A 21,577-nucleotide genomic window follows, 5' to 3' on the forward strand; every position below is an offset into this window, starting at 1 on the left:
TTGGAAAATGAGACAAATCAGGTCAGATCTGAGGAAAGGGAGGGGAAACTCAAATTTTTTGTATCAACAGTCATTCACCAGCATCAAGGCATCTTCACGTCCACCCCTAACTTGAAGGAAGTATGGTGTACAGGATGTTTAGTAAGCCGGGTTATGTTACTCAACAGTGAGAAATTTTCAGTATTAGTTATTCAGTATCAGTTTCATTCTTCTAGTATCAGCTGTATTAGTTTACTTACATTCATTATGGGAATTACCATTACAGAAATTGCTTCGTAGCTTTAAATGTAGGTTGGATGGGTATATGAGTGGGCATGGTTGGGTGTGAGTTGCACCTGCCTAGCATGGGCCAATAGGCCTACTGCAGCTCTTCTTCACTCTTATGTTCTTAATGCGTTTGTTACCAGGAGAATTTTTAGCGGAGGAGGTCGTGTCTCCCCGCCAGCCGTCCCACACACCCTCCTGCAACTATCATGCGTAAGGGTTTCAAATCCACATTTGAGAAGCCAATACATACTTGTTGATGTTAGTTTATAAGATATAAAATTTATACTGTAAATAGCTATTCGATTGTAGATTGTGTATAAATCGTTTACGTGGACTGTATTCAATAAATAATAATTACCCCCCCCCCCAAAAAAAATGAGTCACAAGAACCGTGGAATGTAATGAAAAATGGTATGATGATACCGACAAGACGTGGAAAATGGACGTTTAAGTACAATTCAGGACATAGAGGACTGAAGCCACTCTTGGCGAAACATTTCCTCTAATAATAAATATCATGAGCTGTATGTACTTAAGTGTCTTTTCTCATATGGAATATAATATACACAATTCATCACGATTAGACTGACCATGTGCTGGTGCTGCTGACCACCTCATAACACCCTGCCTAAAAAAAAAAAACTAACGAATTCTAATGTAACAAAGGGAATTTTGATTGTCTAATACTCCACCACTTAGTTATTTTTAGATGTTAGAAAACTCAGGGGACTAGAAGGGCTAATATTACTCCAGGTGCATTTTTCAAATCCTTCTCTCTAGCTTCGCCGTGGCGGTGGTGGACTATGTAATTGTTATCGCACTATCAGAGTCCTTCTGGGAACTGTGGATTAGTAATTATCAGCAAAAGTCCCGTAGACTCTCCCTCGCACGACAAGATGCGAATGTATCCGCTCCGTTAAGGTATAATTTATGAATTATGACTCATTGACGCCGGGGGGCGCCAGACCCCCCCCAAACAATATGCTCAGGTCTCGATTCTCTATGATTAGTTTTCCTTAAGTATGTACTGTTATAGAAATTATTGACTGATACAAGAGGAGATATTTGTCATTAACTATACAAACTTGTTTCACCTATTAGCTCTGACATTAGAGTGATCTGTAATGTTTTATTTAAATTTAATGTATATGATTTCATTACAAATTTCGAGCACACACTGGCTCTCTCGGGTAGCCTAGCAACAAGTAGCAGTAAGGTACGCATATTTCATGGTTGCTTACCGTGTATTATACCTGGAGTTTACCTGGAGAGAGTTCCGGGGGTCAACGCCCCCGCGGCCCGGTCTGTGACCAGGCCTCCTAGTGGATCAGCGCCTGATCAACCAGGCTGTTGCTGCTGGCTGCACGCAAACCAACGTACGAGCCACAGCCCGGCTGATCAGGAACTGACTTTAGGTGATTGTCCAGTGCCAGCTTGAAGACTGCCAGGGGTCTGTTGGTAATCTCCCTTATGTGTGCTGGGAGGCAGTTGAACAGTCTCGGGCCCCTGACACTTATTGTATGGTCTCTTAACGTGCTAGTGACACCCCTGCTTTTCATTGGGGGGATGGTGCATCGTCTGCCAAGTCTTTTGCTTTCGTAGTGAGTGATTTTCGTGTGCAAGTTCGGTACTAGTCCCTCTAGGATTTTCCAGGTGTATATAATCATGTATCTCTCCCTCCTGCGTTCCAGGGAATATAGGTTTAGGAACCTCAAGCGCTCCCAGTAATTGAGGTGTTTTATCTCCGTTATGCGCGCCGTGAAAGTTCTCTGTACATTTTCTAGGTCGGCAATTTCACCTGCCTTGAAAGGTGCTGTTAGTGTGCAGCAATATTCCAGCCTAGATAGAACAAGTGACCTGAAGAGTGTCATCATGGGCTTGGCCTCCCTAGTTTTGAAGGTTCTCATTATCCATCCTGTCATTTTTCTAGCAGATGCGATTGATACAATGTTATGGTCCTTGAAGGTGAGATCCTCCGACATAATCACTCCCAGGTCTTTGACGTTGGTGTTTCGCTCTATTTTGTGGCCAGAATTTGTTTTGTACTCTGATGAAGATTTAATTTCCTCATGTTTACCATATCTGAGTAATTGAAATTTCTCATCGTTGAACTTCATATTGTTTTCTGCAGCCCACTGAAAGATTTGGTTGATGTCCGCCTGGAGCCTTGCAGTGTCTGCAATGGAAGACACTGTCATGCAGATTCGGGTGTCATCTGCAAAGGAAGACACGGTGCTGTGGCTGACATCCTTGTCTATGTCGGATATAAGGATGAGGAACAAGATGGGAGCGAGTACTGTGCCTTGTGGAACAGAGCTTTTTACCGTAGCTGCCTCGGACTTTACTCTGTTGACGACTACTCTCTGTGTTCTGTTAGTGAGGAAATTATAGATCCATCGACCGACTTTTCCTGTTATTCCTTTAGCACGCATTTTGTGCGCTATTACGCCATGGTCACACTTGTCGAAGGCTTTTGCAAAGTCTGTATATATTACATCTGCATTCTTTTTGTCTTCTAGTGCATTTAGGACCTTGTCGTAGTGATCCAATAGTTGAGACAGACAGGAGCGACCTGTTCTAAACCCATGTTGCCCTGGGTTGTGTAACTGATGGGTTTCTAGATGGGTGGTGATCTTGCTTCTTAGGACCCTTTCAAAGATTTTTATGAAATGGGATGTTAGTGCTATTGGTCTGTAGTTCTTTGCTGTTGCTTTACTGCCCCCTTTGTGGAGTGGGGCTATGTCTGTTGTTTTTAGTAACTGTGGGACGACCCCCGTGTCCATGCTCCCTCTCCATAGGATGGAAAAGGCTCGTGATAGGGGCTTCTTGCAGTTCTTGATGAACACAGAGTTCCATGAGTCTGGCCCTGGGGCAGAGTGCATGGGCATATTAGTCAGTTATTTTATGTAATGAATTCCAGTCTGGAAAATTAAATATTCCACATTCACACTTACTGTACTTCAGCAAAAGTACAAAGAGGTGTGTGGCAGCTAATCATTTCCATCTCTCACTCTCCTCATTTTCTTCATCTGTCTCTCTCATCCTCTTCCTCTTTCTGGCAACCAGGTGGTGGAGAAACTGCAGCAGAATATGGAGAGGTGTATGACAACCACAACATAGTCCTCTCCACCCCTCTTTCGTTCTTTCTCTGTATTCCTCCATCTGTCTTTCTCGTCCTCTTTAATTCTACGTCTCTTCCACTTCATGTCGCTCACTACAACTTAACTACCACCCAGGTGATGGAGAGACTGCAGCAGGAGTATGGAGATTTGTATAACAACAACAACGTGATTCTCTCAGGCACGCACACACACTCCGGACCTGCAGGCTACCTTCAGTACCTGATCTTCGATATTACGAGTCTAGGCTTCATCCAGGAGACCCTAGACGCCATGGTGGAAGGCGTCTTTATGGTAGGACATACAGTGTGTTGTATGGCTACTCACATCCCATCCAGACCTTGTATTAATAAATTAAGGAAATTTAAATTGGTCTTTCGGTGAGGCAAAGTAGATAAAGGGAAATAAACCAGATTATTCCTCCCTCTTCACATCACAACGTTACCATAGTGTAAAATGTTAAGCCATCATAATTTTTAGTGTGAAAACCTTTCATATACAAACAGTAACTCCCTTACCACCCATTTCACTTGGCATTTCCCGATCATTCCTCTTCCCTCCTGTCAGGACGGCACTACAATTTCTGTACCGGGTGGGTTCAGGAGCAGCTGTCTGGTTGGAAGGGATAGTTAGGACACTTGCTTTGAAGCAGCGCTATTGTTATTATTACATCCAACTTTTAATCTAAACCACACATTTTAATTTAAGCATTCATTCCGGTTCTTTACTTTCCACAATTCTTCATTTAAGATTACCACTAATCCTTTAGCTCTCGTTCTCACAGATACAAGTGACTTAATTGCTTCATTCTCTCACACCTTTCAAACTTCCTGTCACTCACTGCTCTAAGATATATACCAGGTCTACACATTATTCAGTTCCCAAGTTAAGTGGTACTCCTAATCCCTTGGCATGTTCTCAGTGGTAAACAGATATGTAATTAACCTGTTGAATTAATATTGGTAGAATTACCGACAATATACTAAGTAAAAGGACACAGATGCAATTAATGTGACATTTTATTGTTGCAACGTTGCGCTCTCCAGGATCTTTATCGGCTAAGCTCCTGGAGAGCGAAACGTTGCCACAATAAAATGTCACATTAGTTGCATTTGTGCCCCTTTTACTTTAACCTACTCTCGCGAAACACAGTTGTTTTCTAAAGTGTTTCGCTCTCCAGGAGGTTTATCAAGCAAAGTTTGATAATGATCTTGGAAAGCGAAACTTAGCTGGAATAAAATGTCTAATTAGTTCCTCACGTGTCCTTTTTTCTAACAGTGTCGGCAATTTTACCAATATTTTATAATTTTTCTAATGCTCTTAAGTGCGTCAATTATGAACGATTCACGCCGATACATTATTCAGTAACTGTTCCCGTCATGACCAGAACATGTATCAAATTTTTCACCAGAGCATCAAGCAGGCGCACGATAGCATGGTTCCTGGCTACATGTACCTCACCAGCGGGGAGCTTCTCAACTCATCCATCAATCGTTCACCCTCCAGCTATCTCTACAACCCGCAGGAGGAGCGAGATAAATACCTTTACGACACTGACAAAACTATGACCCTTCTTAAGATAGTCGCCGAAGACGGCACGGACTTAGGTAAATTTGCTTCTTTACAGTAAACAAAGCTCAGAAGGGGTGGGGATCGAACCCATGGCAGGTGTGTCCTAAAACTCCAAGGCCAGTGTTCTAACGATGTCCGGAAACAAATCACAGAAAATAAGTCACAATTTTGGCTAGGATAAAAATCTGGGAAAAAATCACAGAAAATAAGTCACAATTCTGGCTAGGAAAAAAGTCACTAGAAAAAAAGTCACATTTTATTTAGGTTAGGTTAGGTTGTGACCTTATTTTTGTGACTTTTTTTTCCCTGGATCCGTTCTAACCACTGGGTACTGGTTAGGGCACTGGACTGGAAGATTTAGGACTCCCCTGCCATGGATTCGAACCCCATTCGCTCTGTGATTTGAATTTGTTTGCAACTGTATTATTACGATTTAGTCTTTACTGTAGCTGGTTCCTGTGTTAAGAACATAAGAGTATAATGAAGGATCACTACAATAAGTCTATTGGCCCGTGCTAAGCAGATCCATATAATTCACAACCGCGCCCACTCGCATACCCGAGATGGAGCCATACAAGAAAGAACACGTAATAAGTATAGACAACAGTTCCTTTTCTGACCCAGGTTAATCTCCCTAGGCTACTGGTCACGAACCTAATCTAAATTATTTCAATGTTGTCAGCTGTTACCTTTGATTTTTGCATGTGTGCATCACATAGTGCATCTGACTTCGTAATTAGCGGAGTGTAATTAAATATAACTATTATTTTTTGAATGGCGGTTAAATGAATGTAATTATCTGACCGAGATTTCCGTAACTGGCAGGGATGGTGAACTGGTACGCAGTACACCCCACCTCCATGAACTTCTCCAATACACTGGTCTCAGGAGACAACAAGGGTTATGCTTCCCAGCTTTTTGAGAAGACCATGAATCCTGGCTCACTGCCTGGTCAGGTGTGTAACAATCTCACCCTCTATTATTACTATTATTATGATAAATAGATCCTCCTCACCACAACGAAAGGCGTCTCTCAATCATTTTCGGCTCCACGTGAAGGACCTGATGGATGTCTTACTAAACAGAGGGATATTTTTTTTCTTGAGAGAAGTGGGGTCACCCTGCCTCGGTGGGAGACGGCCGACTTGTTGAAAAAAAAAAAAAAGTGGGGATCCTGGTAACGTTGGAGAACAAGGTGTGTGTCGCTGCTGCGTATGTTTTACAGGGGTTCCCAACCTTTTTGTTCCTCTGTACTCGTTGGACATTCTCACAGATTTCCATGAATCCCTAGAAATTAAGGATTAAAAGGTGATAAAATTATATTGACTTTATATTATTTTATTATGAAATCTGTATGTGCAGAGATTATATAAAGATTTTATACTATTTATAACATCGATAACTTGAACTCAGTGTTTTTATAAAATATCTTGATCTGTCCCATACATATCTGTTATATACACTGATCGTGACTAATGAGCAAAAATACACAAACCTTGGTTATACTCTCAGATCCTTATGTACCCCCTGAGAAGCGCAAATGTACCCATAGAAGTACATGCACCCCAGATTGGGATCCCCTGGTCTATTACATTCTACGGGACAAGAGCAATACGAAAACTGTAGGGAAGATGTCCTCCATTTGAATATCATGCTTCATAATAAATAATAATAATAATAATAATAATAATAATAATAATAATAATAATAATAATAATAATAATAATAATAATAATAATAATAATAATAATAACAATAATAATAATAATAATAATAATAATAATAATAATAATAATAATAATAATAATAATAATAATAATAACAATAATAATAATAATAATAATAATAATAATAATAATAATAATAATAATAATAATAATAATAATAATAATAATAATAATAATAAATTGAAGGCTAAGTTTTAAATGGTGAGGCTAGTTGTAAACGTCTCTGTGTTCTATGACCCCTCGAGGGTTCACCTCTTTTGTTTACTTACAAATAAAAGACATTTGTGGGGAGGGGGGTCTTCATGAGCAGGTCTGAACCTCTGTAATAGATTATCTTTCCACTTCCTTTTACAGGGAAAGTTCGTAGCGGCATTTGCTCAGGCCAACTGTGGTGACGTGAGTCCTAACATTCAAGGTCCCAGGTGCATCGACACAGGATTGCCCTGTGACCTGGTCTCCTCCACCTGCAATGGTCGTGTTAAGAATTGCATTGCTTCAGGTCCAGGCAAGGACATGACAGAAAGCACCAAGATCATTGGCAACAACCAGTTCCAGAAGGCGTGGGTAAGTCCACACTATATATTGATAACCACCCAAAGACAAACTTGTAATAAACGCTGGTTACTTGAACGAACGAACCTACATTGAAGAAATAAAATAGAAAATTAGATGAGTATTCTATATTTCAGTTTCTAATACCCTCTCCAGTCTGCTGAAAAGGGACTCAGTGTCAGGCCGAAATATAGAATACTTATTTTATATACACTGTGCATTACAGTTATCTTACCATTAATGTTATATCCCCAGGAACTGTACCATGACTCCGAGGCCGTCAAGGTATCTGGCCCCGTTCAGTTTGCTCAGCAGTTCATCGATATATCTAACTACACTGTGTACTTCAACGACGGGTCCTCAGTACGTATGGTAGTGACAAGTGTAATCTAATTTGAGGATAACGCTCCAGAGTACAGTATATCATTCTTGATGTGTATACACAAAGAACAACAATGTATATACACTAGGAGGGATTATGTATCGGAATATATATATATACTTAAATTACTTTAATCCATATCCTTGCAGTTATTTTTTATTTACGTACAAGAAGAACACAGCCTTAATGGCCTTCATGGAGTGGATAGGTTTTAAACCTAATAAACATGTAGGGTATGAAGATAAATGAGAGGTAAATATAGCCTTATGTTTACTTGTGTGTGCAGGCGACGACGTGTATACCAGCACTGGGGTACAGTTTCGCGGCGGGCACTACGGATGGTCCTGGTGCTTTCGACTTTACCCAGGGCATGACGGACGGCAACCCATTTTGGAACATGATTAGCGGTCTCCTGCACACACCCTCGCCAGAACAGGTCGCCTGCCATGCCCCTAAACCCATCCTCCTCGACACTGGCATGGTAAATCCCATGTAGCTAATTTCTGCCAAGTAAAAGCACTTTTGCTGCTCTTAATGGCGCTTCCTGTAAAATAAATCACTTATATGCCAGGATGTGGTGGTTAAGTATTATTATTATTATTATAAAAAAAGAAGCGCTAAACCTACTAGGGTCATACAACGTGGTGGTTAAGTAGATGGCTTTGTGTCTAGTGTGATGTAAATAAAACTCGGAGAAATTTTATTTAAAAACATCGAAATTTTCGAATTAAGTTTCTGTTTGGTATAATGTCATGTGCTAACGTTCACCATATTACTAATATCTTGATGTGTTCCTACAGTTAAATATGCCATACGCGTGGCACCCCAGGATCGTGGACACACAGTTGGGTCGCGTGGGCCAGCTGGTCATCTCGGCTGTACCAGGAGAATTTACTACCATGTGTGGTCGCCGCTTCAGAGACCAGGTGGGTGAACCTTATGACCAACTGGGAGGAGACCAGGCACCAGAAGCTGGTAGTGAAGCAACAAACATCTGGTACTTTATATTTAAGCCAGCAGGTAGCTGGTGCCCTAAATATAAAGTTAGCTGAGGAAATATGATAAGATAAGATAAGATTTCGTTCGGATTTTTAACCCCGGAGGGTTAGCCACCCAGGATAACCCAAGAAAGTCAGTGCGTCATCGAGGACTGTCTAACTTATTTCCATTGGGGTCCTTAATCTTGTCCCCCAGGATGCCACCCACACCAGTGATGTTAATAATTCTGAGGGCTCTCATTTTTATGGACAGTATTACGAAAGTAGACATTATACTGACACATTCAGTGTTGGATATGACTGATATCACAAACTCAGTGTCCAGGGTAAAGAGGTTTGTTGGACTGTAGTCCTGGAGGTGGGAAATACAGTGAAGGATAGGTGAAGATGGTGCAGTATGTAGAGTCATTTGACCTGTGGTGTTAGCACACTTCTGCCAAGACAGTAATTGAAGGAATGATGGTAAATGTGGTAACTTTTTTCTTTTTTGCGTCATCCACCTTAGTGGGGACTACTGGTCTGTTAAAACGTAATGATTTTAATTATATTTTTTATTTTATTTTATAATAATAATAATAATAATAATAATAATAATAATAATAATAATAATAATAATAATAATAATAATAAGAAGAAGAAGAAGAAGAAGAAGAAGAAGAGGAAGAAGAATATTGAGTCGATAAATAACAAAAAGGCACAATACCGTGACTGGAACGATACACAAATAACCCGCACATAAAAGAGTCCGACTTGGACCACTGACAAAGTCAGTGTGACTTTGTCAATGGTCCAAGTCGGACCGAAACGTCGTCGTAAGCTTCTCTCTTTTATGTGCGGGTTATTTGTGTATAATATTGAGTCGAGTTCATAAACAATAACGACTATATAGAATAATAGTTATTTTCCCAACAGAACAACGGCAAGTTATTATAAAAATGTAGCTAATAAGCTTGTTTATTGTCCATATTATTATTTTCATTGCGAATGCTCTGAACGTTTTGGTTATACATAAAAATTATCACCAGAGAATGCTTCAAGTGCAAAAAAAATTCTCCGTTTTAAAAAATATGTGACGTGTTTTAAGGCCTGCCTCATTAAAATGTTTGAAATAACCTGTATTGGGGTACAGACCTCCCTTAGAACTTATAAATATTATGCCAGTGAAGTAGCAACCTAGTTTAGTTAGTTTAATATGTTTATTATGCACCCCATACCCATCCTGTGGGCGGTAGTCAAAAGATTACAGAGGTACATAATTGGTCCAGGGACTGGACTCCAAAGTTTTGATAGCTGAGCAAGTTACAGAGGTAATGAACTCACAATTTACAAAGGTAATGAACTCACAATTTACAAAGGTAATGAACTCACAATTTACAAAGGTAATGAACTCCAGGTAAGTCTGGTCACAATCATGACAAGTTACAAAGGTATTTACAGATTACAGAGGTACGTAATGGGTCCAGGGACTGGGCCCCCAAAGTTTTGATAGCTGAACTAGGTACAAAGGCAATGAGCTCACAAGTTACAAAGGTAATGAATTCTGTAGAATGGTTACTTACGTTTATACTTTGGCTACAATCATGAACAAATTATAGAGTAATGAGCAATTCACACTTCCACACCCGGTCACAACTGTAATGAGTTATTGGTGCAAATATTGATTGTTGAGTCACACACACCACACACACACACACACACACACACACACACACACACACACACACACACACACACACACACACACACACACACACACACACACTTTAGTTTAATATCTTTATGCACCCCATACCCATCCTGTGGGCGGTAGTCAAAAGATTACAAAGGTACATAATGGGTCCTAGTGAAATGACATTCCAGAGTTGCTGATTTGGCTTGAAGAATGAGATCCTTTCAGTATTGGGGAATCTTTATTGAGAAAACGTTCCGCCGGCCAGTGGCTTCTTCAGTCCAATACAGAGAAGAACGTTGAAAGATGAGGAGAATGAGGTAATCAGTCTCTCAACCTGGAGCCGATGATGTGTTCAGTCCATCAATTTTCTCTGAAGAATGATGGATTGAACACATCGACTCAAGGCTGAGAGAATGATTACCTCATTCTCCTTCTCATATTTCATCGCTCTTCTCTGCACTGGACTGAAGAAGACACTGGCTGGCGAAATATTTCCTCAATAAAGATTCCCAAATGCAGCACAAGTGTCTCAGTCTTCAACTAGTAGGTTTTCTGAATCATTACATCACTATTGTGACCAGATCTACCTGGAGTTCATTACCTTTGTAACTTGCTCAGTTATCAAAACTTTGGGGCCCAGTCCCTGGACCCATTATGTAACTCTGAAATCTTTTGACTACCGCCCACAGGATGGGTATGAGGTGCATAATAAAAATGATAAACTAAAAACTAAACTCCTGTTCACCTAGCAGTAAACTGGTACCTGGGTATTTGCCGACTATTTAGGGTTACATCATACAATGTGGTCGTATACCTAAGATGAACCAAGGTTAGTGGTAACAGCTCTTCATCTGTAAAATAAACTAAAAACCCTAAAAACACAAGACAGTCATATTCGGAAATAATTATTGCGCGATATGTTTTCAAAAAATACACTTTTTTATTTTGATAGGTGGCTGCTACATTCGCAGCTGGTGGTATAGAGGGCATGGTGCCAGTGATAGCTGGGTTAAGCAACATATACACCCACTATATAACCACCTGGGAGGAGTACCAAGCTCAGCGCTACGAGGCTGCTTCTACCATCTATGGTCCCCACACCTGCAGCGCCTACATGCAGCAGTACTCCTACCTCGCCTCAGCTATAATCAACGTTAGTCATGCATCTTACTAGTTTTATGCTAACTCCTACCTCGCCTCAGCCATCATCAGTATTAGTGATGCGGTGCATCACTGATACTTATGACTTGTGTAGGGTTATTGAAATAATTTGCTAACGTTATTAATAACTTTAATGTTAATTCGAATGCCTTCGCAGTATGATTGGTAGTTATAGCCTATATCCAACTATTATTATTATTAAATGATGTCAGTGTAGTCGATAGGCTTTAAATCTAATATACTAAATTGCTACTATTATTCATAACCTCGTCAGGGAGAAACTCCTCCAGCTGGTCCAACACCTCCAGACATGACCCCGTCCCTTATCACTCTCATGCCGGGGGTGATGTTCGACGGTGTCTCACCCGGCTCCTCCTTCGGTGATGTCGTGGCTCAGCCTTACCCACTTGCCTATATCGGCGAGACCGTCACAGCTAAGTTTGTTAGTAGTGGTACACGTGTGTATACTCGCCTATTTGTGGTTGCAGGGGTCAAGTCACAGCTCCTGGCTCCGCCTCTTCACTGGTTGCTGCTAGGTCCACTCTCTCCCTACTTCATGAGCTTTATCATATCTATTCTTAAAGCTATTTACTGATCCTGCTTCCACTACATCACTTTCCAGATTGTTCCTCTTCCTGACAACTCTATGACTGAAGAAATACTTCCTAACATCCCTGTGACTCATCTGAGTCTTCAACTTCCAGTTGTGACCCCTTGTTGCTGTGTCCCATCTGTGAAACATCCTGTGTGTGTGTGTGTACTCACCTAATTGTGATTGCAGGGGTCGAGACTCAGCTCCTGGCCCCGCTTCTTCACTGATCGCTATTAGGTCCTCTCTCCCTGCTCCATGAGCTTCAGCTGTATATCCCTTGTGGCTTAGCGCTTCTTTTTTATTATAATAATAATAATCCATGAGCTTTATCATACCTCGTCTTAATTAAAGCTATGTATGGTTTCTGCCTCCGTTACATTACTTGCCAGAGAGAGTGTGTGTGTGTGCGTACGCATGTGTACAAAATTTGTCCTAAGGAAAATCAGCGTTAATATTTCAAGTATATCGTTGCTTATGGCATATCTGTGCCTCCCATTAATACTCACACTTATGAGACATATACTAAAACATTGGATCATCCTAGGATAAATACGTGTATTCATATTTCATCACCATGATATACCTATAATAAAAAAATCTCTGTATATTCCCAAGCGATCATTGAAGCAATCACTCCTGGTGGCATTCGAAATTGGTTTAGACAAACACACGAGTGGGAATTGGTGATTGAGAATTTTTCCTGCTTAGCATAAACCGGTAGGTTCACCGCAGTGCTCCTCTGGTTTTATGTTCTTACTAAGTTTACTTATATGACAGGTGTCTGGGCACCCGAGGAACGATGTACAGCTGGGAGGAACCTTCCTCACCGTGGAACAACTGGATGACATGGGTGAATGGAAGGTGATTGCAACAGACGCAAGTTGGGAGACCAGGTGAGTCCCTCAGGTGCTCTGGTGTTCTTCGTGAGACCAGGTGAGTCCTTCAGGTGGTCTAGTGTTCTTCACGAGACTTTTTAGAGTCCTTGAGTTGTTTTTCAAGAGACCATGTGAGTTCTGGAAATGGTCAAGTGTTCTTCACAAGAACAAGTGAGCTTCCCAGGAGGTTCAGTCGTCACGTGAGGTCACAGACCCTGAGCTGCTTTGGGGATTAGCGTGGACGGTTACAAAGCATGGCTTGCTTCTGCAGTGTTTTAAAAACTGAGGTTGGAGAGTTGAAGGAGGAGGTCTTGCTTCTCCAGAAGGAGATTAGGAGGCTGAAGGTCCACCTCAATGGGCCTGGGAGAGAGTGTGAGGTGGTTGGAGATGTGGGGAATGAGGCTTCTAGCAGTGAGGTGCAGTCTGTCTCTCACTGTGAGGAGGCTGTAGGTGGGGAGGTAGCAACGGCTACCAGCAGTGAGGTGCAGCCCAGCACCTGCTACAAGTGGCGAGTTGTTCACAGTAATGGGAGGCGCATCAGAGTAAGGAAAGTTAAGAGTGAAGATCTGAAGGTAGGAAATCGCTTCTCTGTTCTCCAGGATGAATGTACTTCAGTGGCCAGTGAAGGTAAGGGTACTACTGCCCCTGCTAATGAAGGTAAGCGCATTCTTGTGGTTGGTGACTCTCAGGTAAGATATGTTGACCGTGCTTTTTGTAATAGGAATAAGAAGATGAGAGATAGAGTGTGCTTCCCTGGAGCTGGTGTTGGGGACATTGTCAACAGGCTGGATAATATCATGTCAGGTAATGGGAACAAGCCCATTATCTGTCTCAGTGCTGGTGGAAATGATATTGGGAAGGGTAGGAGAGAAGAGCTGCTAGATAAGTACAGGTCAGCTATAGATTTCATTAAGTCTAAGGGAGGGATCCCAATCATATGTAGCATCTTGCCTAGAAGGGGAGTAGGAAATGAATGGTTGTCTAGGGCAATTGGTGTAAATTGCTGGCTAGACAGATACTGCAAGGAACTTGCAATCCCATTCATTGACAACTGGAACAACTTTTATGGCAAACATGATATGTATGCAAGGGATGGGGTACATCTCTCTGGGGCAGGGGTGGTAGCACTTGCAGACTCGATTGAGAAGGCCATTGGTGAAATGCCTATGATTTTAAACTGATGGAAGATAGAGGTATGGGTGTGTGTGGGAAACAAGCAGGTTGCAACACTAGGGTTGGAAACAGTAAATGTATAAAAGGCATTCAGCATGAAGTTATAAATAAAGACAATAGAACAGGTCAGCAAACAAAGGGGGACGGCAGAGGGCAGCAAGGGACTAGCTCCCTTAAGGTTTACTATACTAATAGCAGGAGTGTTAGAAATAAGATAGATGAGCTAAGATTAATTGCAAGTGCAGGAAACATAGATATTATTGCTATAACAGAGACCTGGCTCAATCTGAAAGATAGAGAGATGCCCTCTGAATGTCACATACAAGGCTATAAATTATTCCACACTGACAGGGTCAACAGGAAAGGTGGTGGAGTAGCGATGTATGTCAGAGACAATTTAAATTGTTGTGTTAGACAAGATATTAAATTAGAAGCGTCAGCCACTGAATCTGTTTGGTTACAGCTTCTCGAGGGCCGAGAAAAACTAATTTTGGGTGTGATTTACAGGGCCCCAAATCTTGATAGGGAGTGCAGTAAACTTCTATGGGACGAAATTCGTAAGGCATCTACATACGAAAATGTTGTGCTAATGGGAGATTTCAACTATAGACAGATTGACTGGAGCAATTTGACAGGAAATTTAGAGTCGGGTGACTTTCTTGATTCGATCCAGGATTGTTTTTTAAAACAGTTTGTGACAGAGCCAACTAGGGGAAATAACCTCCTTGACTTGGTTCTTGCCAGTAGGGAAACACTAATTAATAATCTTGAGGTTAATGATGAGCTTGGGGAGAGTGATCACAAATCACTCAGTTTTAACATATTATGGAATTCCCCTAATAATGGCAATCAAGTCTCCGTCCCTGACTTTCGCTTGGCTGATTTCATAGGACTGAAAAATTACTTAGGTGGGCTGAACTGGAATGACCTGACTAAGGGTCAGGTAGGTGGTGATGGTTGCCGATATGATGCTTTCCAGGGCATAGTTCTAGCTGCTCAGTCAAATTATGTTCCAAATAGGGAAATCAGATCAAACAAAAATGATCCTAAATGGATGAACAATAGATTAAAATATCTGATTGGTCAAAAGAGAGGCATATATAGGCAAATCAAAAGAGGAGAGGGGCAATTAAGAAATCGATATATTCAGTTAAAGAGAGAAATAAAAAAGGGAATTAGAAAAGCAAAAAGAGATTATGAGGTTAAAGTTGCAAGAGAATCGAAGACTAACCCAAAAGGATTCTTTCAGGTATACAGAAGTAAGATCAGGGACAAGATAGGCCCACTCAAAAGTTCCTCGGGTCAGCTCACTGACAGTGATAAGGAAATGTGTAGAATTTTTAACACATACTTCCTCTCAGTTTTTACACAGGAGGATACCAGTGATATTCCAGTAATGATAAATTATGTAGAACAGGACGATAATAAACTGTGCACTATTAGGGTCACAAGTGACATGGTCCCTAGGCAAATAGATAAATTAAAACCTAACAAATCCCCAGGCCCTGATGAACTGTATGCAAGGGTTCTAAAGGAATGTAAAGAGGAGCTTAGCACACCTTTGGCTAATCTTTTCAACATATCACTACAAACTGGCATGGTGCCAGATAAGTGGAAAATGGCAAATGTGATACCTATTTTCAAAACAGGTGACAGGTCCTTAGCTTCGAACTATAGACCAATAAGCCTAACCTCCATAGTGGGAAAATTTATGGAATCAATAATTGCCGAGGCAGTTCGTAGCCACCTTGAAAAGCATAAATTAATCAACGAATCTCAGCATGGTTTTACAAAGGGGCGTTCCTGCCTTACGAATTTATTAACTTTTTTCACTAAGGTATTTGAGGAGGTAGATCATGGTAATGAATATGATATTGTGTATATGGACTTCAGTAAGGCTTTTGACAGGGTCCCACATCAGAGACTATTGAGGAAAATTAAAGCACATGGAATAGGAGGAGAAATTTTTTCCTGGATAGAGTCATGGTTGACAAATAGGCAGCAGAGAGTTTGCATAAATGGGGAGAAATCAGAGTGGGGAAGCGTCACGAGCGGTGTTCCACAGGGGTCAGTGTTGGGCCCCCTGCTGTTCACAATCTACATAAACGACATAGATGAGGGCATAAAGAGCGACATCGGCAAGTTTGCCGATGACACCAAAATAGGCCGTCGAATTCATTCTGACGAGGACATTCGAGCACTCCAGGAAGATTTGAATAGACTGATGCAGTGGTCGGAGAAGTGGCAGATGCAGTTTAATATAGACAAATGCAAAGTTCTAAATGTTGGACAGGACAATAACCATGCCACATATAAACTAAATAATGTAGATCTTAATATTACGGATTGCGAAAAAGATTTAGGAGTTCTGGTTAGCAGTAATCTGAAACCAAGACAACAGTGCATAAGTGTTCGCAATAAAGCTAATAGAATCCTTGGCTTCATATCAAGAAGCATAAATAATAGGAGTCCTCAGGTTGTTCTTCAACTCTATACATCCTTGGTTAGGCCTCATTTAGATTATGCTGCACAGTTTTGGTCACCGTATTACAGAATGGATATAAATTCTCTGGAAAATGTACAAAGGAGGATGACAAAGATGATCCCATGTATCAGAAACCTTCCCTATGAGGATAGACTAAGGGCCCTGAATCTGCACTCTCTAGAAAGACGTAGAATTAGGGGGGATATGATTGAGGTGTATAAGTGGAAGACAGGAATAAATAAAGGGGATGTAAATAGTGTGCTGAAAATATCTAGCCTAGACAGGACTCGCAGCAATGGTTTTAAGTTGGAAAAATTCAGATTCAGGAAGGATATAGGAAAGTACTGGTTTGGTAATAGAGTTGTGGATGAGTGGAACAAACTCCCAAGTACCGTTATAGAGGCCAGAACGTTGTGTAGCTTTAAAAATAGGTTGGATAAATACATGAGTAGATGTGGGTGGGTGTGAGTTAGACCTGATAGCTTGTGCTAACAGGTCGGTTGCCGTGTTCCTCCCTTAAGTCAATGTGACCTGACCTGACTAGGTTGGGTGCATTGGCTTAAGCCGGTAGGAGACTTGGACCTGCCTCGCATGGGCCAGTAGGCCTTCTGCAGTGTTCCTTCGTTCTTATGTTCTTATGTTCTTATTAGAGACAAGTTAAATGTATTTTTGAGTCAATGATCCAAGAAAGATATCCCTGTATATATTAAACTCAGCCTTTTTTCCTGTCCTTCCACGATGCAGGCAAAAGGAATAGTACAGAGTGCAGCATGTTTCTACTGCGGTTAAATATCAGAATTGAAGATTTAAAGCCAGTCGGGAGAGGCATGTACAAGTTATTGCGTGGAAGCGAATCTATCATTCGATTTAATAAAAATGTCAGATTAGCACCAGCACCACTTGAAAGGAATTCAAACCCTCCATTGAGTAAGATATACCAGCTTTCATAGTTTTAAGCCGGAAGGATATACCATTGCCGAATATCTGAAGCCAGTCAAAAGAGGCTCTCTCGAGTTATCACACCTGAATTAAAATCGGGAATGATCTACATAAAACTGACATGCCAATACATCTATAACACTCTCCTTAGTTATAGTTAACCAACGTTTAAAATTTAAAGCCGATCCAGTGAGACATTCTCATGTTATAAACGTAAATCTTGAAGGAAACCTAAAACCCAATCTAACTTTATTATTTTTTAAATACACTACCTAACAGAATACTCCATACGACTGAATGTGCAACAATGCATGCAACCATATGACCTGTCTTTGTAATACTCACTTGTGCTTTATAGTTATCTGTTTACAATAATGTATTAACACTGATTTCATCATTGCTTAGTTAATTTTAAGCCAGCCCGTAATGCTATGCATAGTATAAGTGGCTTTGGCATGCTGCTCTTATCTGTATTTTTTTGTACCTCTGTATGTATGCTCAAATTGTACCTCTGTATGTATGTATTGCACTTCAGTTTATGTACTGACTCCGGAATGAAGAAGCACGGTAAGTTATGTAAAGGTTCACTAAACTCGTGAAAATTAAGAATGCACACACACACACACACAAAAAGGTTTAAATATATCTCGGATTTCTTTTCTCAGTTACGTTCTGTTTCAAATTCTCTTCAGTCCTATAAGAAAAATATTAAAAATTGGAATTTGGGTGCTTCCTATGAGCTACCAGACAGGGACAGCTGAGGATTTGTAACAAAATTCTGAAAATTGGCACCTGCTCAGTCCAATAATATTCTGAGGCTTAATCTGATTAAGACATTTTGTTGATTATTATGCCTAGCATCCTGGAAGGTGGTAGTACAATTTAGGTAAAGGTGGGTTTTGACTTGAGCTATGGTAATTTAACTGTTCCTAGCCTGACTTACGAAATCGAAATAATACATAAATCAGCTGGCCCGGTGGCTTACAAACTGGCCTGGAGTTTTACAACTCACTCGCCCTGAGTTCAATCCCCACCCGTTCCCTGGTTTGTTCCTAGCCTATAACTAGAACTGTTTTAATTAAATAACTAATTAATATTGTGTGCACTGGTGTCATGCGTTCCAGGTTCATCTGGGACAGAGTGTCCACACTGCTGGGGACGAGCGTAGCTACGGTTAAGTGGGACATTCCTGAGGACACAGCTGAGGGAACCTACCGCATCACACACACTGGACACCATAGGACACTCTTTCGAGGTGTCTCGCAATACCACGGTGTCACCGACCCCTTTAAGGTAAACTCACCAGTTTTATTCACAGGGTTACCAGTATCATAGGACATTACTAGGCATTGAAACTGTTTTCTTAAACAATGTGTATAACTTAATTTGGGTAGGTTAGCGGATGTTTAACCAGTTATGTGTCATGATTTGACTAAGAGAAGTGTCAGTTGTTTTGCTTCCTGGTATTACTTTGTCTGTATTTTTGGATTATCCTAGGTAATTTACACATATGTTACTGTGTGATAATTTTAATCACCTAAATTTGTGTAACTTCTTACGTGTACTTAGTATCACCTTAACAGAGTATAATGTGTGCCTTTACATATCGCTTTCTTAAGTGATTTCTAAGTCGCCTGTGAAGGAATTACAGAAGGGGTGAGAAATAACTGAAGTTCTATTTAAGTAGTTAGGTACCTTACTGACAACATTCTCCATAGCTATCAGTCAGGCTTTAGAAGATCTTACTCAACCGACACCTCCCTAATTAATCTGATGGATTACATGAGAACTGAAATGTCAAAGGGGAACCTCATAGGTATGGTAACCTTAGACCTGCAAAAGACCTTCGATACTGTCAACCACAATATATTATGTAAGAAACTTCAAGCTATCGGTATAGGTTCTGTAGACTGGTTTAAGTCCTACCTTAGCAACAGGAGACAAATTGTCAAAATCAACAAAACGGAATCAGAACCCCTGCCGATAGCATGTGGAGTTCCCCAAGGTAGTATTCTGGGTCCCTTATTATTCCTATGCTATGTTAACGACATGCCTATCAGTGTCAAGTGCAAACTCCTACTGTATGCAGATGACAGTGCTCTGTTAGTGCCAGGTAAAGACCCACAAGATATAGCTAATGTATTAACACTGGAACTGGAGTCCTGCAGCAAATAGTTAGTAGACAACAAACTATCATTACACCTAGGGAAAACTGAACCCATTCTCTTTGGCACGAAACATAAACTGAGAAGGGTAAATAATTTTAATTTTCAGTGTAATGGGGAACCCATCACTTCAGTTTCCTCGGTAAGATATCTGGGAATCCCCTTTTACCCATGCATGTCAAAAGAATTGACAGGGAACAGTGTAGTAAAGAAAGCGAATGCCAGACTGAAATTCCCCTATAGACAAGCACAGTGTCTACCTACTGAGGCTCACAGGAGCCTATGTCTAGCCCTTATACAGTGTCATATGGACTACGCTTGCTCTTCACGGTACTCTGCCTGGACAAAAAAAAAAAAAAAACTGAAAGATAGACTGCAAATCACCCAGAACAAAATCGTAAGATTCATCCTGGGGCTGGGACCAAGAGAACATGTAGGCCAGGATGAATTACAGCAGTTGGATATGCTGAATGTTGAAGACAGAGTAAAACAACTGAAGCTAAATCATGTTTATAAAATTGCTCACAAACAATGTCCAGAATATCTTGCTGTCAATTTTGTCAAGGTTGGGAACCAGAGCAATCATAGTACTAGGGGGAGAGAGCACAACTTTGTAGTACCCACAGTCAGTGGCCAGGCTTCAAACACCTTTTATTGTACAGCAATAAAGGAATGGAACAGACTACCCGCACATGCCAAAGCCAGTCATAGCATGAACCAGTTCAAGAAGAGTGCCAAAAGGTGTCTGGTAAATGTAGCGACAGAAAGGGAGGGGAATGATTTTTTATTATTTTTAGCTAACACACGTGTAATTTTACCTTATTCCTAGTAATGACCCTCTTGTAGTAGATAGTCTTAATGACCCTCGTGTAGTAGATAGTCTTAATGACCCTCGTGTAGTAGTCTTAATGACCGTTGTGTGGTAGATAGTCTTAATAGTATGATAATAAGATATTATCTCCTTTATAGAATAATAATAATAATATATAACCTTTATTTTATAATAATAAGGTAAAAGGACCCCAATGGAAATAAGTCACTGTGTCTGACTTTTTGGGTTATCCCAGGTACTTTACTCATATACTGCTATGTATGATAATCTATGTAACTATTTGTGTATACCTGAATAAACTTACTTATTCGGCAGGTGGTGCAGGGGCCAGCTGAGGAGGCCGAGAATAGGGTGGTGAGGCAAAGTCAACATCGACTATTCTGGTGGCAGAGGCTGTTCAGCTCATAAAAAAAAAAAAAAATCCACCCACTTCATACCTAACTTCACAACCTGTGGGTTTTTCTCCCAGCTTGGAGCGAAATGGTATAAAATACCGACTCGACTCGATAGGAAGAGACAAATGCAATATAATGCGATCCTTTATTAACGTTTCGCTCACACAACGACTTAATAAACAGCTGGAGCTGGTTTCAGCATGATTATATTATATCATACATTATATTATATGATGCTATTAAATGTGACTTATCTATGTTGTGTTTTATTCATCCCAGAAGAGTAAATTTACAATTATAATTTACAATTAGCCGAAATTTGGAAAGGAAATTTTAGAAGTTTGGGGTCTTCATGGGCCATTGTCAAGCCAAGAGTAAGAGAGAAAAGAAGAGAAAGCCAGAAAGCAGATCATTTGCAAAGGTGAAGAGAAAGACAGAGGGTAGGTCAAAAGAATGGGCGAGGAGAAAGCTAAAAGACTGGTCAGGTGAGGAGAAAGCCCAGGTTAGGCCAAGTCACGTGTTTACCTGGAGTTTACCTGGAGAGAGTTTCGGGGGTCAACGCCCCCGCGGCCCGGTCTGTGACCAGGCCTCCTGGTGGATCAGCGCCTGATCAACCAGGCTGTTGCTGCTGGCTGCACGCAAACCAACGTACGAGCCACAGCCCGGCTGAT

General features: G+C 40.8%; 1 protein-coding gene across 2 annotated transcripts in view; it reads left to right on the forward strand.

Moving 5' to 3' along the window:
* Window positions 1-21,163, forward strand: part of CDase (neutral ceramidase) — a 123,870-nt gene extending 102,707 nt beyond the window's left edge. For both annotated transcript variants that reach the window (XM_053772419.2, XM_053772418.2), the window contains exons 4-15: window positions 3,504-3,680; window positions 4,798-4,993; window positions 5,784-5,914; window positions 7,040-7,249; window positions 7,493-7,600; window positions 7,906-8,100; window positions 8,420-8,545; window positions 11,242-11,442; window positions 11,725-11,892; window positions 12,820-12,935; window positions 18,639-18,807; window positions 20,827-21,163. In XM_053772419.2, the coding sequence (XP_053628394.1) occupies window positions 3,504-3,680; window positions 4,798-4,993; window positions 5,784-5,914; window positions 7,040-7,249; window positions 7,493-7,600; window positions 7,906-8,100; window positions 8,420-8,545; window positions 11,242-11,442; window positions 11,725-11,892; window positions 12,820-12,935; window positions 18,639-18,807; window positions 20,827-20,919 (1,890 nt within the window). In that variant the 3' untranslated portion in view covers window positions 20,920-21,163. The remainder of the gene's footprint in view (window positions 1-3,503; window positions 3,681-4,797; window positions 4,994-5,783; window positions 5,915-7,039; window positions 7,250-7,492; window positions 7,601-7,905; window positions 8,101-8,419; window positions 8,546-11,241; window positions 11,443-11,724; window positions 11,893-12,819; window positions 12,936-18,638; window positions 18,808-20,826) is intronic.
* The last annotated feature ends 414 nt before the right edge of the window (window positions 21,164-21,577 follow it).

Source organism: Cherax quadricarinatus, chromosome 23 (assembly GCF_038502225.1).
Source record: "Cherax quadricarinatus isolate ZL_2023a chromosome 23, ASM3850222v1, whole genome shotgun sequence".
NCBI classification, from domain to species: Eukaryota; Metazoa; Arthropoda; class Malacostraca; order Decapoda; family Parastacidae; genus Cherax; species Cherax quadricarinatus.